The 13,025-nt window shown below is 45.8% G+C and overlaps 2 protein-coding genes across 7 annotated transcripts in view; both read right to left on the reverse strand.

Annotated features, from left to right (window-relative positions):
* Positions 1-3,181, reverse strand: part of LOC135916458 (uncharacterized) — a 152,460-nt gene extending 149,279 nt beyond the window's left edge. The window contains exon 1 of one of the 4 annotated variants that reach the window (XM_070537166.1): positions 3,006-3,181. In XM_070537166.1, coding sequence (XP_070393267.1) covers positions 3,006-3,075 — 70 coding nt within the window. In that variant the 5' untranslated portion in view covers positions 3,076-3,181. The remainder of the gene's footprint in view (positions 1-3,005) is intronic. The other 3 variants (XM_065449820.2, XM_065449819.1, XM_070537167.1) reach the window with 3 other exon arrangements.
* A 6,714-nt stretch (positions 3,182-9,895) lies between these two features.
* Positions 9,896-13,025, reverse strand: part of LOC135916455 (mucin-3A-like) — a 251,605-nt gene continuing 248,475 nt past the window's right edge. For all 3 annotated transcript variants that reach the window (XM_065449813.2, XM_065449815.2, XM_065449816.2), the window contains 2 exons: positions 12,755-12,847; positions 9,896-10,978 (listed from right to left, as the gene is read on the reverse strand). In XM_065449813.2, coding sequence (XP_065305885.1) covers positions 10,922-10,978; positions 12,755-12,847 — 150 coding nt within the window. In that variant the 3' untranslated portion in view covers positions 9,896-10,921. The remainder of the gene's footprint in view (positions 10,979-12,754; positions 12,848-13,025) is intronic.

The following is a 13,025-nucleotide window of genomic DNA, read 5'->3' on the forward strand; positions in this document are numbered from 1 at the left end:
CTGGAAGGATGCTCATGTAGTGCCCATATTAAAAACACAACATAAGGATTCAATGGCTTAAGTACTGGTATATATCTTTAACAGCTGTATGCAAAATCCTGGAACACATCCTCACAAATTATTCGTAATTTAGTTGACAATGCCATCACTGTTATTTATCAGCATGGCTTGCGATGGGGACGCTTTGGTGAAACATAGCGTTTTGAGTTAATCACTGACTTCCATAATAACTGACACAAATGTCAAAACGTGGATTGTACCTTCAATGATTTGGCGAAGGAATTATTGTCTGGCTCATAAGCATCGTATTCATAAAATGAAGTCAATTAGCAGTCAGGAAAGCGTTTTCTTGGGTTCAAGCATATTTATTCAGTAGACGAGAGTCTGTAGTAATCAAGTCTTTTCATTCTTCATTTCAAATTGTTTACTCCGGAATACCTCAAGCATCTGTATTAGGACATGCGTTATTTCTTATTTTTCACAAATTACGCGCAGGTTGGCATAGCTCGTCGCTCTTGGCGTAACAGTAAGGTACCAAAAATATACTTCATGGTACCATTGCAAGCTCGAAGCTTGAATAACCATCAACAGTCTGGAGTAATCATCAGTCTTAAATATTGACAGACTTGAGTCGGGACGTATCAAGCATCTTGTTTCATCATATACGTTTATTCGTCATATTCAAGCACTTCTGTGTTTAAAGACAGCTCTGACATTACTACGATAGAGAAACGAAGACAGATTTTTCGTTTAACATTCGTTTATAAGATTTATCGTAACCTCACAAACTATTCTGCAACTTTAGTTAAACCTGCTAATCGTATATTTCCCCGTTTTTGATCATAAATAGAAGGTAATATTTCCGCTTTCGTGCACCGACTCCCTGCAGTCTCTTCCTGTGTTCCTCTGCTGGAAGTGACGCGTGTCAATGCTACCTTCCAATTTCTATTTCCTCTAGTCATGAACCAATCTAAAAAAAAATCCATGTGGTTAAACTTTCCTTAGACGACTTCTTACTATTTCCATCATATAACCAATATTTCTAATGGGACCTGGTGATGGCCCCTTTAAGTATTTATACCCCTATCTATAGCACTTACTTGTGCTTGTATTGTATGAGTATTTCTTTGTTTTCTCCTACTCACCTTGATTCTTTCGACCCAATGTTGCTTACATAATTCTGTTAGATGGTTCCCATTTATTGAATCCCCCTCCCCTGTACTGCGTACTTCCTAACGGTGCCTTACGGCAAATTATAAATAAATTGAAATTTTGTAGCTCGTATATGGACGTAAAAAATTACGGCAGAACTCATTCCACGACGATTGACAAAGGTAATGCGATTAGCATTCGAACAATGTAGCGATATACCGTATTTCTGAAGTCACATTTATTCACCATCTGTGGTGGTGATTGCGAAACTTCCGTTGCTTAAGCTTTGTGTGACATACACTGGTATCGTCCCACTTGGCTATGGCACTCACTTGCCAAGGACGCCCATTGGCATGGGGGCATGACGACGCCTGTACGAGGCCGACGCAATGCTGACAATGGAATGACGAAGGAATGACGTCGATGGAACGACAAAGGCGTTATGAGGACGACGGCATGTCAATGCGATGAAGATTCTTAAACGGTGACGATGGTTTAATGACGATAACATAAGGACGATGCGATGACCAAAACGCCTAATCACGATTGATTGAAGAAAACGGAATCACGTCGGTGAACCAATGAAGACGCTTCGACGACTACGGCGTGGCGAGGGTCCGATGACGAAGTTAGAATAACGCTGATGGAACGACCGCTACTGTATGACAAAGAATGCATGACGATGGCGAAATGGCGACGGTGGCATGACGAGAGTCGGATGACGAAGCTAGAATGACGACAATGGAACGGCCGCTACTGTATGACAACGAGCGCATGACGTATGGTGAAATGACGATGATGACATTACAAGATCGGATGACGAAGCTAGAATGACGACAATGGAACGGCCGCTACTGTATGACAACGAGCGCATGACGTATGGTGAAATGACGATGATGACATTACAAGATCGGATGACGAAGCTAGAATGACGACAATGGAACGGCCGCTACTGTATGACAACGAGCGCATGACGTATGGTGAAATGACGATGATGACATTACAAGATCGGATGACGAAGCTAGAATGACGACAATGGAACGGCCGCTACTGTATGACAACGAGCGCATGACGTATGGTGAAATGACGATGATGACATTACAAGATCGGATGACGAAGCTAGAATGACGACAATGGAATGACCGCTACTGTATGACAACGAACGCATGACGATGGTGAAATGACGATGATGACATTACAAGATTGGATGGCGAAGCTTGAATGACGATAATGGAATGACCGCTACTGTATGACAACGAACGCATGACGATGGCGAAACGACGATGATGACATTACAAGATCGGATGGGAAAGCTAGAATGGCGATAATGGAATGACCGCTACTGTATGACAACGAATGCATGACGTATGGCGAAATGACGATGGCATGACGAGAGACGGATGACAAAGTTATAGTGACGACGATGGAACGACCACGACGGCATCATGACTCCGAGTACATACCTAGTAGCACAAGCTATTAGGGAATTGCGGCCACTAGATCAGCGTAGGAGCTAGGCGTGGTGACAATGGCATGACGAGAGTCAGATGACGAAGCTAGAATGATGACGATGGAACGACCATGACGACAGCCCGAGTGACACCTACGTGTAACAGCATTCCTAGCAAAGTGTCAGGTGAGCGGTTTAGCGCAATACCAGAAACACGGTCGCTCGTCGACGCGGACGCATCCGCTGCTGGTCACACAAAATGTCGCTAAAATATTTTATCTCCGAAAGCCAACGGCCGAGATTACATCCCCAATGGATGCCGACATAAGTTAAAAAGCAGGTCTTCAGCATATCGTAATGGACACATTGTCTTAGCAATTCATGGCGTAACGGTAGCACTTACCTGCTTTTCTCGAAGAAGAGGGCGACACGTAGCCATTGTCATGACGTAAAAATAAAATCAATTGAGGCATGTTCCACGTGCTCGCGAAGCAAGAACGATCGCAGCAAGAAACAGACGGCGTGGGCGGGCAGACAGTCTAACCAGCCTTACCCCTCTTAACCGTGCAAGTGAGCTGCTGCTGCTGCGCCGATATTAAACTTCAAGTCGGGCGTCGCGCGCGTCACACTAGGCCTTGTTCGGTGTGTCTGCGATGACGACGCGGTTAGAGATACGTATTAGTTGCGCAGGCTGGGCTTGTGTAGATGCGGAGATTGGCGCTTTGAGCAGGGATGAGGGAAAAAATGTCCGTCAGCCGGTGAGGGAAGGCCATGTGCGAGGAACCGATATAACATGCTTACTGCTTATCTCTCGTGGCTCGTGTGAACGCTAGCCGGTCGGCTGCACGCCGTCCGAGCCCCCTGCACCTACAGCAGTGGGAACAAATTGGCCGGTATAGTGTAACGATTTCATTCTCTCAATTCATGTGATTATTATTCACTTCTTACGCCAGGCCGGCAGTCACAGTGTTGTTTGGGCCACTGGCGAAGTGCGAGGGGAATTAACATTGGAAAAATGTATTAGCACTGCCTACACCTTCTTGACTTTTTGCGGGTACTGCGTGCGAAGTTGTTTTCTGCGAAAGCCTCCCTTGCATGGGTTATTTCATGGACTGACGGAAGATTGGTTACGTGGGCGCTTGGGAGCATGGTAGATACATGTATGGAAGGATGGATCAATCGATGTACAGATGGACGTACGAATAGACAGATGGGTGGTGAAGTGGGTGGATGGAGGAATGGATGAATGGTCCTTACGAACGCACCCTATGAAACGTAGTGGAGGGTTTAGTTTGTCCAAAGTGTGTATTTTGAGCTCTTAACCCATTATTTTCCATGCGTGATGCTGTTAAGCCATCGAATCATGAATAACTTTATTGCCCTACAAATAATTTCCCTTACGCTTTGTTTTTGCCCTACCCCTACTCCACCAGTACAATGGCAGTCTGTTCGAGTTCTGCACGGCAGATTCCTCCAGCTATCTTTAAAACCCAAGATCTCGACCAGGCGAACTTCTTCGTCGTTCACCTATGGGTGTACACTGCCACGTAATAGGAAATCATGCTCTATGTTTTCTCAGCTATGCGCTGCTTCCATATGTTGAGTGTGAACACTCGTCATGGGCAAATTTCCTCTCTACCTTCTATGACACACTCACCAGACTTCGAACCAGGCACATTGCCCATGACACCTTCTCTCGGTGGACTACTTCACCGATTGCTACAATGGCAAAAGTCAAGGAGCGGTGCGGCAAGGATGACATCGTAAATCGCTACACATGAGATACAAGAGAAGAACCGGAACAGTTATTACTGCGATAGCAATTATATGGGCAGTCCAGGTAAATTTCTGCCGCCGCCGCCGCCGTGAGGTTCGGTATGAGTGAAGGCGTATGAGGGTGATTCCGCGAACGTGGTTAAATCTCGCGTACGCGAGCGAGGAACGCCGCCCCGATGCCGGCCCTCTCCTGTCGCGTGTGAGGCAGGCATAGAGTTTCCTACAAAAATTACTAGAGGGAACTCTGGCGCTAGTGTCTACGGGAGCTGCAATGGGAGCGGTTGTCCCCATAGAGTTTCTCACTATAACACCTAGAGGGTAATCTGGCGCCACCGTCTATGGGAGTTTCTTAAGGGGGCACCGTGCCGTCATGGGAATGACGGTATATGTGTCTGCGAGGCTCGTGTTGGCTGGTGTTGTAAGAGGCTTCGTGTAAAACGTGGATATGGCTGCGCAAATAACGCGTTCTCAAAGTAAAATCTTCATAAAATGTTTCCATTCACGCATATTACATCATTACTCACCCACGATGCATGACCAAGCAAAGAAAAGCAAGACCAGACGACCAACTGTTTCAAAGCGAGCGCGAACCTTGTCGTCTGTCCTCCAACTTTAGCGGCCCGCTGATATACTTTTTACGTAACATGTAGTCGCACACACAATAACAAGTTCTCACAGTTAAACAAAACATGTTCTCGCGTAATAATAAAGTTAATACCGCTCTTCACGTGCTGTTCTAGTAGGAAATGAATCATTGTGACAGACGGAACGGTACTTGCCAAGCGCGTCTTCAAGGTGTCCTGTCTCTACGAGAACGGTGCCAATCCGAATCCACAATATACCGGCATTCCCATGCATACCACAGCGCAGCAGCGCCAGATTTCCCTCTAGGTAATGTAGTGAGAAACTCTATGGTTGTCCCAGCATGGGAATTATGGGAAGTACATGGATTTGCCTAAACTTCGTTCTTTTAGCTTCAAACGGCTTTGTGACTTTGTAAACTCTTAATTTTCAGCAGTGTGCTGCGTAATAAATAATTAAATAAACATCAATAAAATTTCCGATGGCAGGATTCGAACACAGGGACTGTAGCACAGAAGCCTGATATTGAAACCATTAAGCCGTGGACGCATGCATCAATAAGCGAATGAAACGCCCTTATGAATTTATCGCGGGCGTGCCAGTGCCTTGAGACGCTTGGCGCGTTTCGATTTGGCGACCTGGGCAAGCTCAATCGTTGCAATTAATAGCAATTGTACGCGTTTCCGGCGTCTTCTGCACTTCGAAGAACATAGATTGCGCCGAAATATACGACAATAAGATTTATATAGCGTAATATACAAAGCCACAAGAACGTCTGAATCCACAAGCACCAAGATCAGACAAATCCATGTACTTCCCATCATTCCCATGGTAGGACAACGACTGCAGCACCAGAGTTCCCTCTAGTAATTTTTGTAAGAAACTCTATGGTGGAGACAACCGCGGCGTCCACTACGGCGTTGGCAACATGAATCGCGGACGCCGTAGTAGACGCCTTTGGCGGACGCCGTAGGGACGCGTTGCCAGTACTCATGTGCCTTGAAAGAGATGTGCGACATGGCCGAAGGGCACGCCTGTGCGGACCTTATCTTCAAAGCCATCTGCGATGTTTGCAGATTGCACGTAGTAGTGGTAGCTTCGTACGCGCGGTGCTTTCGATGTTTCGTTTGCGTTGAAGCGAGAGGTGCATGAAGGTCAATTCGGTTGCTGCTGCCACGATTCCTCACTCCAGAATTTTGACAGCGAGTTTCCACGCTCATCGAGCGAAATGTGTTCATGTTTATCTGTGTGCGCATGACACCGTGCTGGTTAATTTAGTTAAAACACGCTGACGGGCTAGTTGGTTTGAATCCATGATAGAATGTGCAAGCGCGACTGAACAAGGACGTAGAAAGAAGCAGACACACAAGTCGTTGTGTGTCTACTTATTTCGCCGTCTCTGTGTGTCTTTTTCTTTGTAGGTCTTTGTTGAGTCACGCTTACATATTCTATCATTGTTAATTTCGCTACTAAGCGAAGGTTTACAAGTTTATACGGTCGATAAAACTCCCATCCTTACTTCGCACAGCTATCTACTCATTTGCTATCGCAATCGGTGCTTCGCCTTTCGGGCGGAACTGCGAATTTTTCCTTCCCAGGAATAACTCAATAATAGCAAAAATGGAACAGGGACACATATAGTATGTCCATGTTTTACTTACCCTGTGAATCATCCGTATATACCTGCCAGCCTGTACATCGTGGACCAAGTCTGGCACCTATACGTATGCCTCTGTAGCTTAGCGACTAAAACAAGAAAAATCTTGGAGTTTTACGTGCCAAAATGACGATCTTATTACGAGGCACGCCGTATAGTGGGGGACTCCGGATTAATTTTCACCCCCTGGGGTTCGTCAACGTACACCTAAATCTAAGTACACGGCTGTTCTTGCATTTAACCGCCATCGAAATGCGGCCGCCATCCATGGCTGGGATTTGATCCCATGACCTCGTGCTCCGCAGCGCAACACCAAAGCCACCACGGCGGGTCTTAGTCACTGCGTGCTTACGCCATGCCCACTCCGTGCTGATTTCGTACTCACTTCGCATTCTTGAGTAAGTGAAGTCCGGCTGTATACGCCCGGACTTCGCGTACTTTTTTAAATAATGCCCAGAAAGAAACATCGCATTTCTAGCTGTCTTCCTGCATTTTTTCTTTAAGGCCAAAGATTACTTTCCTCTTACCATACTCATCCCATACCATACCATACCATACCATACCATACCATACCATACCATACCATACCATACCATACCATACCATACCATACCATACCATACCATACCATACCGTACCATACCATACCATACGATCCATACTCAACTACATCTTACAGCCTTTCGGGCTTATCCTGTTTCCACACAATAATCGTCGACGATATTGCGTGCATTTTTCTTCTGGCCCCTCTGTGCTCTCTACCTTCCTGTTAGAAACGCCCTACCGCGTTGATAAGCCCATGCCGTTCCTGACGTTAAAACACGAGGATCGCAGAGTTAAAAGAACATAAATGTACGCAAGATAGATTACAATCGATTTGGAGACCCAGAAAGGCACACACGGTGCAGCTCTTGTTTTCTCGTTCTCTTCAGAGTATAGGCAGATTACCGTAGGTAGGTGGATTTAGTGCGGGGGCGCTTCTTTCGCTCGAATTCGATGACTTTCCTTTTTCCCGCACGCTTCCCGCATCTCTTGAAGTTTGGCATTCCCGCGTGACGCCAACGCGATAGTGGGATTCGTTGCACAGCTGCGAAAAGAGATAAGCGCTAATGCAGCGAAACGAAGGCCACCTGACGGCGTGACGATAGGTAAGTTCCTTCAATAAATAATTACACCACCAGCGGCGGCATGTGAACCGGTGTCCCACATCGCAAAAGCCTGAAACCCGGAACTACACCCGGCGCGCCTATGGCCCGATCCATTAGGCTGCCGACGGGCGCTTAGGTCGAGTGAATAGCGAAGTTAGAATTCACCTTCTCCCTTGAAAGCTAGCACTGTGAGATGTAAGACGCGCTCGTCACGTCACAGCAATAATTTGCTTGCGAAAGCGAGAGCGCGGCAGCTTTTTTTTTTTTTCATCCTTCCCTCGTTTCAATAACGGCTTTCACGCTCTACGACACGCTGCACCGTCAATCGGATTGGCCCAACTTACCCACTCGTCTGCATACTTCATGATCCGTCAAAGTCGCAACGGAATGGGTTGTAACGGTTCTAATCATCGAGTCGCCACTAACATTATCGGATGGCGCATTGCCGTTACCCGAAAGTGGGAGCTTATGAAGCCACCGGAAGTTACGCCGCTTGTCCCGGAAGTTGGCGCCTACTGCACTTCTGAATTCGCGTAAATGAATTAGTGTCGGGCTGCAGCTAACTTCCCGATCGAATTTTTTTTTTGTATGTACATATTAAAGTCGTTTTACGAGTGATACGTAGCTAAAGAGCGCTTGCATTTTCAGGCTGCTTGAGAATTACAGCGCATAAAATGTATAATAAGCGGTATAGCTTTATGACGCCAAAGCAAAGAAAAAGAAACAGGAAGTAACTGCTTACTCTTAATTTCTACTGAGCCGAAGGCAGCTAAATTTAAGTGTACAAGGAGGTGCATTTAAAAGAACTATCAGGTTGAAGTTAGTGGCACTGCCAAGACATGTAAAAGATGCAATGTGCAATGCGCTTTCGCCCATAACAGGCCCGACGGGAACAATCTGCAGTAAACTAAGCAACATAGAAAACACCAAAGCTTAGAGCTCTATATCATGATGACTGATAAAAATATATCGATCTATTGCAGTCTGCAGCCTTAATCAAAATAGAATCGGATATGTAAATGGTTGAATTAGTGATATGCAATAATGGCTAAATTGAAACTCGAGCGCGAAATTTACCTATAGCTCAGAACAAGCCCCTTCATTGCCGGATAATAATTACTGTTCCATTTCTGCTGATCGTGAGGTTCGAAAAAGACAAGCCAAAAAAGTATGCTCGACCTGTGCATGACACCGGAAAAAACACTACCCAAGAGAACAGCTCATTTATTTATGCAGTAGCGCCATCTGAAGTCGATACGCAGGAATATTTTACTGATGACTGAAAAAGATCAGTTTCGTCAACTGCTTGCTAATGTTTGACCCAGTAATTTTGGGAGTCGCTGTCTCTGCACCGTGATGCATGCATTGTAATCTGGATTCACGATGCGGATTACGCTCTTCACAAGACGTACGAAGTGGGTTGATTCAGCGACCGACTCAAACATACAGTTCTGGGTATCCTCTATTGTAGGTATGCGCTTTTGAAGGTATCGAGAAAGCTCTGCCATAATAGAAACCTTCATGAGGAATCAGCGACAATGCCCTTCTTTGGATTTCGTGGTAATGTCGTCCCTGAAGACTTTTCTGGTCGGCTTGCGCAGTTTACTGCGTATCAGTGATCGAGCGGCCACTGGCGCTCGGTTCTGGGACAAGGCCGGCGACTTCAGCCGGCTTCACGCCCACGCCCTCGAAGCGCGATTCAGTTCTCTCTAGTGAAGATCAGCGGTTGTGACGCTCATTAGCCGAGGTGTAATAAAGCAATCGTCATGCCATCGCCATCATACTATCGTCGTGACCATAATCGTCGTCACCGTCGTTGTCCTCGTTCCATAGTCTTGCTGTCGTTATCGTACACGTCACAAATACATCTCTTTTCGACGTGAACATACATGCTGCCCCATCTGCTAACACTTCACGCAGTCCCAGACAATGCTAGGTAACAAGCTACCTGCAAAAAAAGAAGAAAGAAGCTCCGCGTAGCATTGATTCTCACAGTGCGTGAGACCTGCATTTTTTTTCTCTCTAGCTATACCGTGAAAAGGAGCAGCAGTCATAGTTGCAACACAAGTAAATATCTATTTGCTCTCGCTTCAAGAAATAGACAACACAGAAGTTCAAAGTTTTCGTTTGAAAAATATCTTTATTCACTTCTTTTCACTGTTAGCAATAATTCTGCTATAAAAAAACAAGAAATGAGGGCTGCGAAATATGCCACAAAAAGAATATGAGCAGTTGGCATGTGTTACCTGACCTCCCCAGGGAAAAATAACAATTCAGCAGCACCTTGAACACCTGAACAGAGAGAGCATTAGATCAGCACTATTTACAAAGCAGGCTCTCCTTGCCAGGTGCGCAAGAGCCGCGAATTATTTCTGCGCCGTAACATGTGGCCTTAGTATTAGTTACGTCATCATCCTGGAAGCATTAGTGTGGAGCCAGTCATACTTCGACTAAGCAGCTAGCACAAACAACAAATGCTGCAAAAACTTGATTTTCTCACTTTGTATAAAAAAACAAAAGTTCAATATCGATAGAAGCAACATAATATCAGCTGCCAATTGAAGCGAAAACAAAATACCTAGGCTTCTTATAATTACATATGCACATTCCGGTTAAAATTATGATACAATGGAACAAAGCAATGATTGTCTCTATTATGTACAAGCGCTTGCTGACAAAACAACGGCGCACGCGTGAGCGAATCTTATGGCAAGCCTAAGTTTTCGTCGAACAAAGGAAACTCTGTCAGAAGGGCGAGCATACAGCAACGCTCAGTTTTGAGGCGACAAATAAACGAAGCAGAGAAAGATATAAACTCGATCCATCAGGTAAGTAAGTTTCAACAGATATCGCATCACTGGCATCCAAAGCCACTATTGTGTCTTTTGTAGCCCATCCATTCACACCGCTAGAGAACATGGCGCGGAAACATGAAAGGGATAGACAGTTGCAAGGAAGACACGAACGAGAGCGGACGTGTTCAACAAAGGCACAGTCTAAATCTGCGCGAAGTACGCGAGCAGCATAATCCTCTCACAATTGCAAAGTTGGTAATTCTGTATCATTGGTCGTTAATCTATCTGATTAGGATTAATGCGCCATTCATCGTAATCTGGTGTAACCGCAGAACGCCCACACGTCGTGGGTCAGAAGCGTCTAAAAAGGTCGTGCGACCACGTCCGAGTCTCCCGTCGACGAGCCCGACTTGGAAGTCTGCAACAAAAGAGGACAGAATAACGCAAACTCTTGTAAATTAAACAAAAGTACAAAGATTATGATTCAATTATTACACGTGCAGATGTGTTCATATGTGAACAACAGTGACTCGGGCTTCATTTACATGAACTCGACAAAGACAGTCGGCTTGTCGAGCCGACTGTCTCTGACAGACGGCTTGACAGACGGCTGACAGACGGCTTGACAGACGACTGACAGACGGCCTGACAAGCCGACTCGACAGGTCGAGAGGGCTTGTCAGACCGAAATCCTGTGATCGGATTCATGTAAACGCTAGTGTGTCGGGCAGAAAGATTGTCGAGGCAAGTTCTATCATACCGCCTGCAAGGAGTGAGTCGACAAGTTGAACCCGCTTGGTAAGATGGAAGTACACGCGGTCGGATCGGGTTGTGTCAGCTAGATTTTTGACTCGATGCCCGTCGTGTCGAGTTCATGTAAGCAAATAAATGGAGGCCTAAGCTAAGGTCCATGCAAATAAGCAGGGTTGTCTCTAAGGGCCCCAAAGAGTCTAATTAATATGGTAATAATAAATTAGACAGTCAAGGTAGCGCTAGAAGACATCCAGTGCTAACTGCATGTGCTGAGAAAAAAAGACGAGCGATACTAGATACACAGAGATACAGATGAGATATTATTTTAAGTTAAACATTACGGCATCTATAGGATATCTCCAGTGCTTACTAAGCCTACGCCTAAGCATACCTGTGGGCAGGTGTCACGTTATATCTGTTAAAAAAGGGGGGGGTGGGGGGAAGGCTTCGAAATTTACTACACTCTAACGCTTCTCACCGGGCATAGCGAGCATATGAGGAACATTGCTTACAGTTGATTTCAAAACAAACCTACACGTATGTCTTACATACGATTTCGTATTTGCTTGTTAGCAAGCTAAGTTTCCGCGTGACGAATGCACTTTCGCGAGACAGGGCCGCAGACAAACATCGCAGGTCGGTAATGTATCTTTCAGATCACGCCAAAGATTATCTAAATTTTAGTTCGACACAAGCCCGCAGAAGATTTCCTACACCCTGCGGACGCCGTTTGCAGCAACTACATATCGCCCGCTATGAATTATAGCAAACGCTGCAGGGAATGCTACAGCGGCAACAATGGCTGGGACACTGCCTTTTCATGAACCTTTCACCAGTCTTTTTTGCACAGGCAACCGTTACGTTTTCAACCCAATATATTTACCCAGAACTGCACTGCAATACATGATCCGTATTGATCGATGCCCGGAGATATAGCTACATCGCGAAGCTGAAAATTCTTCACGAAATAATATTAATAAGCTTCTTGAAAGGAAATGGCAAAGAAGGAAGTATAGGACGAGAATTCGAATGCGCAGGGTTTCAAAGTAAGGGACACTTGCGCCTGAAACGTTTTTCAATCCGAGGCTTAAAACGAGGTCTGAAAGAATCCCTGGCAATATCGTATAGCCATGTTTTCGTCGTCGGTGCTAGTGGCGCTATCGTTCTTAAAAACAAAACGGGTGCTCCCTATGGCCTCGTAGAAGAGGATTCACTCGCTGCCTATTTTCGTCTTAAGATCCGCAAGAAGTATCCAATTGCGTATTGAGACCCCTTGCGGATCCTCAATACGGCATCTCGCCGGTGGAGGGTGCTTACGGAAGTCGCGCACTCGCTTGCACGTATAAGATTCAGGCGTGCGAGAGGAAAACAAGGCGCCGAAATTGGAAAGCACCGGATTTGATAGGCGCCGGCGGATGGATGCGAAAACAAGTGATCTTACCCTTCGCGTTCTCGAGGCATCGGCACGAACAACCTGGATTGGACTAGCTGAAGGGGCAACGTCATTTCCGGAGTCATCAAAGCGGCTGTTCTCCTGAAAACACGAGATTGAAACGTAGAAAAGTTGTTGCATTGAGAAACGAGAGAGAGATTGCGGTAACGGCAAGAGAGAATTGCAGCGCACTGGCCTTCCAGAGCTTTGCCTATCGTGTTTCCAGCGCCGTGGCACCTTCAATTCGATCGAACGTTCAGAGAAATGAAGAAAAATAACA

Source organism: Dermacentor albipictus, chromosome 4 (genome assembly GCF_038994185.2).
Source record: "Dermacentor albipictus isolate Rhodes 1998 colony chromosome 4, USDA_Dalb.pri_finalv2, whole genome shotgun sequence".
Taxonomy (NCBI): Eukaryota; Metazoa; Arthropoda; class Arachnida; order Ixodida; family Ixodidae; genus Dermacentor; species Dermacentor albipictus.